Source organism: Poecilia formosa, unplaced genomic scaffold (assembly GCF_000485575.1).
Source record: "Poecilia formosa unplaced genomic scaffold, Poecilia_formosa-5.1.2 Scaffold256, whole genome shotgun sequence".
NCBI lineage: Eukaryota > Metazoa > Chordata > Actinopteri > Cyprinodontiformes > Poeciliidae > Poecilia > Poecilia formosa.
This window is the reverse complement of record NW_006800195.1, coordinates 133,515-145,769: the sequence shown is the minus strand read 5'-3', so window position 1 is coordinate 145,769 and position 12,255 is coordinate 133,515. Positions and strand designations below refer to the sequence as shown.

The following is a 12,255-nucleotide window of genomic DNA, read 5'->3' as shown; positions in this document are numbered from 1 at the left end:
AGCTCTATATACAACTGTCCAAAATACTTTAGACCGTTGATTGTTTCAAATAAGTATGGTCTGAATATTTTTATTTTTCTGTTATTTTGAAACTTGGATCCCTCTTTCATTCTCAGTTAAATTAGCTCTGACTTGTCTTTCTTTCTATTGTCATTTTTGTTCTGTTGTGTTGTCGTCGTCTTTATATATGACTTGACCGAACGTGTCACTCGGGAGACCTTTGAACCACTTAAAGCTGCAATATGTAACTTTCATTAAAAAAATACTTCTTCATACGTCCTGACAGCATGACAAGAGCCAGATGATCTATGGAAACATGTAGCTTCTCCACCTCTTCCCAGTGTTACCATTTCCATTTGTCAGGAACAACCAATCAGAAGCAGGAGGAGCGTCTTGTGTATCGTCTGCTTAATGTGCTAATGGCGGAGAAACAAAACTTTATCCACCGTCATCAGTGGCCACGCTAACTAGCCTGAGCATCCACAACAAGCTCTGTTGATGAGAAAGGGGAGAGGGTGCGAGCGGTGCATACACAGGTATGATTGATAGCTCTAAGACCCTCCTCCTGGTTCTGACTGGTTGTTTCAGAGAGATAGCAGCAGTAGCACTGGTAGGAGGTGGAAGACTCAGATTATCTGTTTCATACCATCAGGGCATAATGATATGTAGAAAACATATTTTTTAAAATTTACTGCAGCTTTAAAAAAACAAAAAACACACGCATTGCAAGAGGCAAACAGCTTATTTATCTCCTGATTTTGTACCTCAGGCCTCACTAGGAAAGTATTTCTTCCGCTTATCTCCAAAACAAATTAAAGTGACGTTTATAGGTGTGATCTTTGTTACTATATAAAAATCACTTAAAAGGAAGTTACTCTTGTGCATCTTGTTGACCTACACCAAATATTGATCTAGACATTTGTGCTGCAAAAAAATAAAAATAAAAAAATTAAAAATCTGTTTGGCAGCTCTTCCTGGAGGAGAGGAAGTTCAACTTGAAAAAGGCTCAAAGGACTCTGGGACAAAAGCTGCGCCTCTACCTGCTGAGGTTCATCCTCAACCTGATTGTTGTCTTTCTGCTCGGTGGAGCTTTTACCCTCATCTACTACTCCACAAACGTATCCCTTAAAGAGGTAAGGATTTCATCCTGAAGTTTTGTATTTCTGCAGCAAATACATGAATAAATATTGTTTGAAAAAAATGGCTAATGTCTGTTTTTCATAGTCGAACCAAGTGTGGATTCTCAGGCTGATTCTTCAGTATCTTTCTCCCATCACCATCACCTCTGTGGACCTAGTTCTCCCTCAGATATTCCGCAAGATCTCATCTTTCGAGGACTACTCACTAACCGTTCAAGTGAATGCAACACTTGTGAGGTGAGAGGCAGACGGAGGCAAACGCCTTGTAAAGGTTACACACACACACACACACACACGTGGCCACGAGGGTTCACCGTGTCTTTTTATTCAGGAGTATCTTCTTGAAGCTGGCTTCCCTGGGGATCTACTTATTTTTCCTCTTCAAAACAACATCAGTAGAAAATGTAAGTGAAAGTGAAAGGAGCAGGTTCATATTTTACCTTCATAAAACCAACCTGATCTGAGTTACTCTGTTAAAACTTGGCAATGATTTAAAGATGTAGAATTTATTAGCATAGATTATGAGCGCGGACTCCGGTTTGACTTCGGTTTTGCTTGAACTACGGGAACTTTTTTTTAAAAAAATTCTCCTTTTGACTTTTTTTTTTTCTTTCTTTGTTGTGTGTTTTCTTTGCAGCGTATGTGCAGGGAAAACCAGATTGGCATTCAGATGTACAAACTGTGCATCTTCAACTTCCTCACCACTTTCTGCAACACTTTTTTGGTGAACTACCCCAGGAAGTGGGTTTGCTTGAGATCACTCAGTTTCTTTCATAGTCATTGTGATGATTTCTACAGAAAGCCCACGCATGCCCAATGTTTTATTTTTTTTTATTTTTATTTTTTTTAACCAAGCTGATGAACGTGCTTGTGTTCCTGCTGTTTGGCAGGCTTTTGCAGGAGAAGCGCCCAACATGCTTGCTGGTCCGGCTGTGCGGGAGGCAGCGGTTCCTGATCCCGTTCAAAGTTCTGGATCTGGTCTACATCCAAACTGTGTTCTGGGTTGGGGTGTATTACTGCCCCCTGCTGCCTATGATCGGAGTAGTCAGCCTGCTGGTGATATTCTACATCCAAAAGGTAGCAGACCGAAACAAGAGATTTGCATGATCAAATAAATTGATCAGGCATAATATTATGACCAGGGTGAGGACCCTGATTGGTTTGCGGTTATGCGACTTTGCATTCAATAAACTCGGGTGCATTTTCTATCTCATAAACAGTACAAACCTTTTTACAATTTTTTTTATCCGCAGGCGTTGCTGCTGCTCAACACATCCCACCCACTAGCAGGATTCTGCCACGAGTAGATAATCACTTAAGAGTTTTTCACTTCACCTGCAGGTGGTCGTAATGTTATGCCTGACTAATGCATCCCACTTGTGTTGTTAATTTTCCTAATGTAACTTTTTAAAAATCTAACTAATGAAACCAGAAGACTGGACGGCAGGCAAACGTATATTTTTAATTTAAGATGTTTCTAGTTCCTTCATCGCCTCCTAAAGTAGACCGTTTGTTACAAAGCTAGCAACCAGTTAGCTTAGCATTGTTAGCTTAAATTACAGTGTGCCTGGTACAAAATAAACTCTTAGTTTTATAAATATGATATTCGAATCTACTAAGACATGAGTCCTTGTGTTCGCAGCTGTTGTTTCTTGGACGATGTCCTCCATTTGGATACCAGTCTGAAAAATTATAGGAAAATATTCATCCTAATAACGGCGATAAATATTACCACAGGCGCTTTCCTAAACATTTGGCATAAAGAAAAAATCTAAATTGTACTTTTTGTAATTGATTGCAACTTTTTGATCGGTGAAGTGGGAATAAAACTCAAATCTCCTTGCGTTTCTTCAGTTTGGTGTCCTGCGGTGCTGTGAGGCGGAGCAGCGGATGTTCCGAGCCTCCAGCTCGTCGGTTTTATTCCACTTCATGCTGCTGCTGGGCCTCGTCATGGCTGCAGCCGCGCCGATCGTTGACTTCCACCTGGCTGAGAGAACAAACACGTACACACTGTTCCATTACTCTCTCAGTATTTACAATATGACACTACATGTCTCAGGAACAGCTTTCTATCTAAAATTGTTCAAATTCTGTGTGTGTGTTTTTTTGTTAACGTTTTTTGATACATATTTTTCTCTCCATTTCCTGCTTCAGGATCTCCTGTGGTCCGCTTAAAAATGAAACTGTGCTCACCGTGACAGAAACCTGCGTGAAAAGTCTTCCCGACTCAGTCCAGAACGTTCTCAAGTACTTGTCCTCACAAGCCTTTGCCCTGCCTCTCCTGCTGGGTGAGATGTAAGTTACATTCGGCGCCATCTTTTATCACAAAGAGGAATGCAGCTTTACCTGTTTGAAGAACAAGTTACTGCCAACAGGTGGTACCAGAACATGCTGAACATCGCTCTTCATGTTTTATCATGTTACAAACTTCAGTGGAAGCGACTTCAGAAGTACTGATTCAAAATGGCTGAATAGCAAGAACGGCTTCCAGATTTTTATTTGTACAACAAAAAACCTGAAAACTGTGCTTCCCCTTTCTTCCGCTTTACGTGCGATGATCCACTTTGTGTTGCTACGTCACATAAAATCCCAATAAAATCCATTGAAGTCTATTTGGAAGAGGTATGAATAGTTTCGCAAGCTACCATGCGTGTTGTGTGGTTGCTGTCCATCAACTCTGCGTTGATCTGATTGGAACCACTGGAGATCAGATGTGATGTGAAATGAAAACGCAACATTTTGTGTCCTCAGCATCATCCTGACATCGTACGTGTCACGAGGACGCGCCAACCGGAAGGCAATCGAAAGGCTTAAAGATATGCTGATTATGGTAAGCTTCCAAATCATTTTTAACTCTGATAATTGTTTGATTGTTATAGCATCCCATTGTGAAATGTTCAGAGTTTCTATCCAGTCTCAAAAAGTGGGGGACATTTCACAGGATTCCATTTTAATCCTGTTCAATGTCAGGATTAGCATGACGCAAAGAAAACTGAGTAATTGTGGGGAACAATCGGCTCATTTTTGTGAAAGAAGGAAACATTTGTTTACTTTGGCTCTCATCACCTGATGAGCTTCTGTCCTGTTTGTGTTAATGCTACGTGTGTATTCTTGCTGTTGTCCTCCCACAGTGCAGCTCGGATAAACGCTTCCTGGTGAAGCAGCATGCCACCTTACTGAGAGGTCCCAAGAACCCAAACAGAGTCCGTCCTGCTGCTGTGGAACAGAAACGGCCCCTCCACGGCGCTCCCTGATGCTCCCAGTTTACTCTCATCTGGAAATGATGGAAAACAAGAAGGCATATGTTGAATTATTCACAAAGGAGCAGAGTGACCTATTGAAACTTGTGACCCAATTCTGTAAAAAGACATTTTCAGATTATTCTTGCAAGCCTTTTATACGCCTGTGATAAAGCTAACAGTGCGCAGACTGCTGGAAGGCCTTTTATCAGTGTTAACATTGATGACGTGCACATTAACCTCTCTATATGGAAAATAGAGCTTGGTAGTATTCCTAAATGTTAATTTAATATTATTCAAGAGGCTGTAAATGTTTTTATTTGTATGTCTATTAAACTTTTTTGCACTAATTCCGTGTTTTCCAGGCTCTTTGTATGCCGTCATAGCAAAACGTCCCCTCTGTTACGTTATCTACACACAACATATGTGTCCCAGCACCATGCCTTACACATGCACATGCAATGAGACGTACATGCAGAAAGGACCATGCCAAAGACACATTCATAGTCTTGTTATGAAGAACCTACTCGCTTTATGTTTACTGCCAATTCTGGGTGAGTAATTTGGGAGTTATTAAGATCTGAATGGTTTATTTTCTGGGCTGATATTCCTCCTGTCTCGTGTTGTTGATTTGGTTTTTGGTTTTTTGTTTTTAGCTCTTGCAAGTTTGCCTGTTACGATAGGTAAGTGTGATTGTTCAGATATGCAGCAGCGTTTACTGTCAACCAGTGAAAACTCTTCAGACACTTTGGTGCACTTTATAAACGGTGTGGCAGAAAAAAAAAGTTTCAGGAGGACACATTTGAATGTTTCTATGGTGAACTGGAAAAATGGGTGAAACTGGTGTTTTAAAGGGATTTATGAGAAAATATTCAGTCAAATTTGGATTACAGACTTTCTGAGTTCACTTTGGCTTGCTGATTATCAACAAAAAACAAAATCTAATTATAGGTGTGAGACAGAAAACACAGGGTAAGTAACCGGCAGCAACGTTTAACAGTGTATGTAGCAAGGATGACAAAATCCAACCAACTCACCTGCTACAATTTGATATAATGGAAGATTCAATGCCTTCAGTGCTTAATCTGTGCTGTGAAGGATTAAGGTTTAGTTGCCAATCCAGTACTAGCATATAATAAAGTGGCAGTTGAGCTTAAATCCATAAAGGGATCAAATAAAAACAAGAAGGGAAATTGTTTCTTCCTGATGAAAGTACAGCAATCCCTGCACAGAGAGACGAGAACCGACTTTAAAATACGAAACCAAATTCAAGACGCATGAAAGATCAAAGGTCGAATACACAAATTCAAGATAAAATCCTAAAACATTAAAACTTTAATGCCATGACGCCTGTAATCAACTCTCTCGGATTGTCAGCAGCAGTTTTCTGCATATTTTGATACAATGTGATCATAAATGCATGCTTTCTTTGGATGGTTACCATTACTAATCCAAGAAAATGTGATTTCAAGAACAGTTGTCCTTCTTTTACTGCCGTGAGTCTGCCAATTTCAACTTGACCCTTCCACTAGTTTGTCATAAAGATTTTTGAGGACATATACACATTAGTACATTCTTTACAATAAGTTTGGCTTGGATCTCCAGGTGAGCCAGGTTCTCTCCGTCCGGTGCTGTCCGGCCCTGACAGAGCCTACCTCAACACCAGGGCGGTCTTCCGCTGTTTTGCCCCCGGCTTGTCCTCTCGGGTCGCCTACAGGCTGATAAAGGATCGTGTCCCACTCGCCACAGAAGTCAGCCAAAAAGGGAGCCAACCTGCAGTGTTTCCCCTGAAAGTCAAAGCAGCTTCAGGCGGCTCGTATCGGTGCAGGGCGTTTGCTGAAAGAAAATCAGGATTCAGCAACGGGATCAAACTGACTGTAGTCAGTAAGTATTGGACTTGTCTGGGTTCCCAAGCTTCACACTCAGTCTAATGCTCTTTATCTATTTCTAGCTCCGCCATCAAACACAAGAGTGACCTCTGAGCCCTCCCCGCCGGTTGCCTATGAGGGGTCACGAATCGTCCTGAGCTGCGACGCCGAGCAAGGATCTGACCTTAAGTACACCTGGCACCTTAACAGGAAGGAAGTGACCTCATCGACCGCTGGATTTGTTATCTATGAGAACAAACTTGTGATGGAGGAGGTGACTCTGGACCAGGAGGGAAGCTACAGCTGCATTGCTTGGTCTGTGGTCCAAGACATCAGCAGGTATTCAACCAGCGCAGAGGTCAAGGTGACAGTCAAAGGTAAATGCCAACAAAACGATATTTCATGCATGCTGCATCTCTTCGTATGAAGGGTTTTGTTGTGCCTTGTGGTGGTGAAGTCGGACCTAAATGCAGATATGGCCGAGGCGGAGAGTTGGTTTCATATTTAATGAAAACTGACAACAAAAACTTACAAAAAACAACACAGGGAGCCAGAGCAGAACAAAAAACACAGGAACTAGGCACAAAGCTGCCAGGATGTAAAGGGAAAGTAACTGGAGGAACCAGGGAGGAATGACTGAGAATGAGTGGTAAAAATACTGGGGAGCCTGATTACTAAACAAGGAACAGATGGCTGATTAGAAACAGGTTGCAGGTGTGAGAGGAGAGAGAGAGCTAACAGGGGAGCTGTAAAAAAAAACTAGACACAAGGAATAAATACACAGAATTAAACTAGAATCACTAAAAAGGACTAAAGTAAAACAGAAATTAGGCTGATCTAATGAGAATATGAGGCAAACAAAGAACAGTAATCAAAACTATAATCAAATAATCAAACCCCAAAATAACCCACGACCTGACAGGTTTTGACTCTGTTTTTAACTTCATCCCTGGGTGTTGGATGGATTTGTTGTGTGAAATTGTTGGTTTGTTTAAGTTTCTTCTAAAATACATCCTCTCTCTCTCTCTCTCCATTTCTTTCTCCTGTTCCACAGTCAAGATCTCAAAACCGGAAATTTCCATCTCTGTTTTCAAAGACGGGCAGAATTACCATGGAAACGTAACCTGCCGGTCCTCAAGAGGAAGTCCACCTGTGAGCTTTTCTCTGCTACTGGACGGCAGGGAGGTGAGGTCCGCCACAGCTGCAGAGTCCCTCGCCGCCTGGTTCGACGTTCCCGTCGTGCTCGGACTGAACATGGGAGAGGCCCGGTGCCGAGGGAGAACGGAGGTGCAGGACCTGAAGAGTGAGGCCCTCGCTCTGGAAGTAGGTGAGACGTGTGTTCAGGGTCAGTTCTGTGATCCACACTGCTGGTTCCCTCGTTTAGGGGGAGCCACTTCTTAATTCCTCTTCATCAACCTTTCTCTATGACCGGCCGTTATATTTAGAGACAAAAATGTGAGTAATAATTTGTCAAAGTCATATTTGTTACTTACACATTTCTAAACGTCAGAGATCCAAACTAAATAATTAGCAAGTAAAATATTTAGTTACCAAGCTAAATATTTATTTTGCAGCTAAATGTTTTGCAAACTAAATATGTGGTTTGCCAACTAAGTGTTAAAGTCTGAGCTGGTAGATATTTTCAAACTAAATATTTTTTAAACTGTATATTTAATTTGAAAGTTAAATATTTAGTTTCTGTACTAAACATTTAACCTGTGAATTGAAAGTTTAGTTTGAAACTCTGACATTCATAAAAGTATGTTGAAAATATGACTTTGAAAAGTGAACACCCATATTTTTTCTCTATGACGAGCTAAATAAACCAAAAATATTGGGGTTTATTATTATTATTATTATTTTACTCTGCATACCCATTGAGCTCATGGCCTTCCTGTTGTCCTCTTCCTGCGTCTCCAGTCCCGGTCGGGCCGGACGTGAGAGTGGAAGTGGACTATCTGTACGGCGCCGAGGCCACGCTGACCGCTGCCAGGCTGAGCTGTCGCCTCAGCAGAGGGACGTTCCCACTCTTCTCCTGGCTCCTCAACGACTCCGTTCTTCTGCCCGAGGAGATTCGGCCTCAGGCTGTCCTGTCCCGCCAAAAGCAAGTCCTCTTCCTCACTCAGCTCAGCGCAGAGGATTCTGGGTATTACCGCTGCAGGGCCAGAGACAGCTACGAGGACTCGGGGCCCTGGGCCGAAAGCGCCGCTGTACTTGTCCAAATCACCGGTGAGAAAAGATATTTATCATAAATGAAAAGCTGGAGATGCACTCTCACGTTTCCCATCATTTATCCCTCATAGTCTGCACGGTTTTAGGCACCGGATGTCCAGGATACAAATACTTTAAACAGTCAGGACAAAGGAAACAAATAGATGTGTAACATTTCTGATTTATGCCGCATTATTATACGCTTTGGTTTTCCATTCAAAGCTGAAGTAAAATAAGTACTACTTGGGTTAATATGCTATTTCTTAACTTTATTAAAGTATAAAACTACAAAACTATAAAACATTATCAAGACCAAGTATTTTTGGTCTAGTTTCCAGTGCAAATATCTTACTTGAAATAAAATAAAACCAGTTTACAGGCAAGTTTTGAGCAAAAAAATATGAGCCTTTTTTTAAGTCGCTTATTTTTTAACGCTGATCGTTTTAAGAAAGTAAAAGTTATAAGTGAAATAATCTGCCAGTGGAACAAAACATTTCACCCTTCATCAGTAGTTTCAAACGAGAAATTCTGGATTATTTTTTTTTAACTTGGTGAAAACAGAAATCAGCTGTTTAGCTGTTCCAGTCACTGAATCCCAATCTAAGAGGTTTAAGGTCTTTTAACTATAAGTACTTTAAATTAAAAGTATATGAGTTAAACAAACTTGCATGGCAGCGTCATGGTGTGGGGAATCTTTTCTTTATCAGAGAATCTAGTTTGAGTTGATGGGGAGATAGAAGGAGATAACCTGGAATAAAAGCTCTGAGTCTGTGGTGAAGGAAACAGAACCAGAGCTACACTTTGATCAAAGCATATCGATGCGTTAGAATGGCCTAGTCAAAGTCCAGAGCATTTGTGGGAATAATATGCACTTGAAAACCGACGTGTTACAGATTTTTTCCATCCAATCTGATTGACTGTGGGATATTACGCAGAGAGGAATGGACCAAAATGTTGTTTTCTTAGACCTGAGACAGGGATGCCAGATACAAATACACACCACAGTTTTCACATTTTTACTTCAAAAACAAAATCAAAAACCATGCATCCCCACCCCGTCCCCGGTTCACATTCATGCATCGTTTTGTTGTTCTCTATCAGCTGCAGCGATGAGCGATTTTAATTCTGGTCATGTTTTTTCTGCTTGTTTTTCCGTCAACCAGAGGAAATCCTCAACTCGATGACTCAGGCATCATTCTGCAGTGAAACTTCACAAAGTAAAAAATAATATACCACACTAGTAATGTACTCTAATAAAGCCACGATGTGTTAGATTAACTTCTTTGTATCTTCTGACCTGCAGAGTTTTTCACTGAAGTTATCACCTTAGTGTTCTGCTGCTTCTTCCTGCTGATGCTGGCGGTGGCCTCGGCCTGTCTGTTCAAGATGCTTGGCCACTCCCCAGGTCTGTGCAGCAAAGCGTGGGTGCAGTCTGTCCCACTGAAATGCAGTACTCATTTGTTGCTCTCTGCATGTGTCTTATTTGCAGCTCCTGCCAATGTTTCTGCAGCTAAGTAAGTTCTGCCACTTAATTTAAAGCCATTTTATCGTTTCTTTGATTTAAATCGTCTTGTCGACACACATGAAATGCCATATTTCCTGTGATTCCAGCACAATACCGTTTCATCTCTCTGAGCCGGAGTCTCAGACGGACACTTCGTCCCGTCGTGTCCAGAACCAGGTAAACCCGGAGTACGCCAGAGTTAATCAACTTTTCTGCCGTGATAATGAAATACTTTACTTCAAAACCCCATGTTTTTATTTTTATTTAAAGCTGCACTAACAGCTATATTTGCTCTGCAGCACTTTTATAAAACGATATAGAAGTAATCAATAGAGGGGGCACTTACTCTGTGTGCTTAAGTTTATTGTGATGTTTCCAGTCCGGACCCAGTTGCTGCTCTCTGGAAAGAAATGTTAACTAATAAAATTAGTGGAGGTCCTTTATTGATACAGTTGATTAAGCAAAATTATTATTTTTATGTGTTTTAATGTTAATTCAATTGTCTGCCAGGTCTCCCTCAAAAAAAAAAAAAATATACAGATGATAATCACAAAGAACTTGCAGGTTAAATAAAGAATAACAAATAAAAGTTTTTAGAAATAAAGTGTTGCACTGGAAAAAAAATATGTCCCTGTTATGTAGGTTACACACAGCTATAGCATTGTTTATGGGCATAAACAATATAAATAAATACATAACATAACATAAAATATGACTGCTCTCTGCAGCAGATGTTAGTGAACACGTCGCCCATCTCTGACCTGCTGGTTTGAGCTTTTAACCGCTCGTCATCTTGAGATTTATGTGAGACAAGAAGCTCTTTAAGCTTCTTCACTCAGGCTGGTCTTTAGTCTTTCAGCCCCTAGATGCTTAAAATATGCTCCTACGTCTTAGAACATATGATTTTGGCAAAAGCGTAAGCTTTCAGCTGCGTCCGTTCGTCATATCTCACAGTTTAATCAATGGAGGCGGGTCGCTCAGTTTCTAGAGCAGAAAAACAACCACAGTGTGTCAGCCGCCATGTGATGACACATGATCTCTGAGAGCAACAGCTGCAGGAGTTACACGCAGAGCTGGTGATAGCGTTTGGTGGTTTTCACAGACCCGACTGAATTTGCTGAGTAAAGCCTGTTTTATCTGTTCGCCGTCACAACGTGGGCTGAGTTTAGGCAAAGCGAGGCGATCCGTCACCTGCTGGCGTCACTGGAGCTGCGACCGCCAGCAGGAACAGCAGCAGCAGCGAGAACAATTCAGTCAGCTTTTTATTAGTTGTTTTTTTTTCATGCATTTCATCTTTACATATTTTTTTAAAAATTGTAGTTAGATTCTTTAAATAGTTTTAGTCAGTTTTGAATGGATTCTAAAAATAACAACAGTTTCATATCGAATTATATATTTTTTTAATAATCCACATTTATTAATGGGGTTTTTTCACTTTGACAATTGAAATTGTTTAAATAGATCTATAGAATTATAATTATATATAATTATAGAATTATAATTATATATAATACAAAAAAAATCATATTATTGTCAATATATTTCCTTTGTAATTTTAGGATTTGTGTTTTTGTTCTGAATGCTTTTTTTTCGCCAATTTGATACAGTTTAGTTTTTTGTTTAGTTTTTTGTTGTTGTTTTTTTCGCCACGTCTTAAAAAGTTTTTGTTCCACCTGAATAATTTTGCCACATGTCACCCACATAATTTATTTATCCGTCATAATTTTAGTTTAGATTTTATTTTACTTGTCACCTCTAAAATTAGATTTTTTTTTAGTATTGTACACTTTTAATTTTTAATGACACAAATGGACACAATTTTCAAATACATTTCTGAAGGTCTTTCATTTTCTAAAACACTTGAAAAGAAAAAGAAAATACTGTACACGCAAAACATATTTTGACCTGACTTAACGTGATTGGACTATTTTTATTTTATTTTTGTTGATATTTTAGCTTGTGCCGTACTTTGGCTCCCATGCAGACTATAAACTTTGCAATATAAAAAACATATAACTTGCAAACAAAAAAAAAAGACATGCGAATTCTGTCTTTGTTTCTGTTTCAGACGGCTGAAATCACAGTATGAAAACATCCAAGAAGATCCTGATTTATGCTAATTATTATTTATTTATGAAGTAACCAACTTTCTGCTTTCAATAATCTGATATGTTTTATAAAATATTCTAAGAGTGGGCTATTCCTGTATAAAGGGTGATACAATGAGTTGAACTTCTACTGTACTTTGTAATTTTGCAAATAAATCCTAAAGATGTAAAAGTGTGTTTTCATGA

General features: G+C 39.9%; 2 protein-coding genes across 10 annotated transcripts in view; both read left to right on the top strand.

Moving 5' to 3' along the window:
• The window catches only part of tmc8 (transmembrane channel-like 8), a 12,047-nt gene extending 7,319 nt beyond the window's left edge, over positions 1-4,728 (top strand). For all 8 annotated transcript variants that reach the window (XM_016680752.1, XM_007570158.2, XM_007570157.2 and 5 more), the window contains 9 exons: positions 969-1,133; positions 1,225-1,376; positions 1,471-1,543; positions 1,777-1,880; positions 2,030-2,216; positions 2,994-3,142; positions 3,294-3,434; positions 3,891-3,969; positions 4,271-4,728. In XM_016680752.1, the coding sequence (XP_016536238.1) occupies positions 969-1,133; positions 1,225-1,376; positions 1,471-1,543; positions 1,777-1,880; positions 2,030-2,216; positions 2,994-3,142; positions 3,294-3,434; positions 3,891-3,969; positions 4,271-4,393 (1,173 nt within the window). In that variant the 3' untranslated portion in view covers positions 4,394-4,728. The remainder of the gene's footprint in view (positions 1-968; positions 1,134-1,224; positions 1,377-1,470; positions 1,544-1,776; positions 1,881-2,029; positions 2,217-2,993; positions 3,143-3,293; positions 3,435-3,890; positions 3,970-4,270) is intronic.
• On the top strand, positions 4,665-12,241 carry LOC103150502 (Fc receptor-like protein 5). 2 transcript variants are annotated; one of them, XM_007570153.2, is made up of 11 exons: positions 4,665-4,932; positions 5,035-5,061; positions 5,984-6,262; positions 6,330-6,623; positions 7,301-7,573; positions 8,167-8,475; positions 9,621-9,674; positions 9,761-9,862; positions 9,947-9,971; positions 10,069-10,138; positions 12,030-12,241. In XM_007570153.2, exons 1-11 carry the CDS (start codon positions 4,689-4,691, stop codon positions 12,048-12,050), a joined length of 1,698 nt encoding a protein of 565 aa, XP_007570215.2. In that variant the 5' UTR covers positions 4,665-4,688; the 3' UTR covers positions 12,051-12,241. The 2 variants fall into 2 exon arrangements, with proteins under 2 accessions (XP_007570215.2, XP_016536241.1); XM_016680755.1 differs by having other exon boundaries at positions 10,060-10,138.
• Positions 12,242-12,255: the final 14 nt, after the last annotated feature.

What these genes read in the sequence shown, in the direction of transcription:
- LOC103150502 (XM_016680755.1), top strand. Translation starts at nt 4,689, where the DNA reads ATGTTTTTATTTGTATGTCTATTAAACTTTTTTGCACTAATTCCGTGT. An exon ending in GGTCAAGGTGACAGTCAAAG is followed by an intron (nt 6,624 to 7,300) that starts GTAAATGCCAAC and finishes CCTGTTCCACAG; the next exon opens with TCAAGATCTCAAAACCGGAA. An exon ending in CCCGTCGTGTCCAGAACCAG is followed by an intron (nt 10,139 to 12,029) that starts GTAAACCCGGAG and finishes TTTCTGTTTCAG; the next exon opens with ACGGCTGAAATCACAGTATG.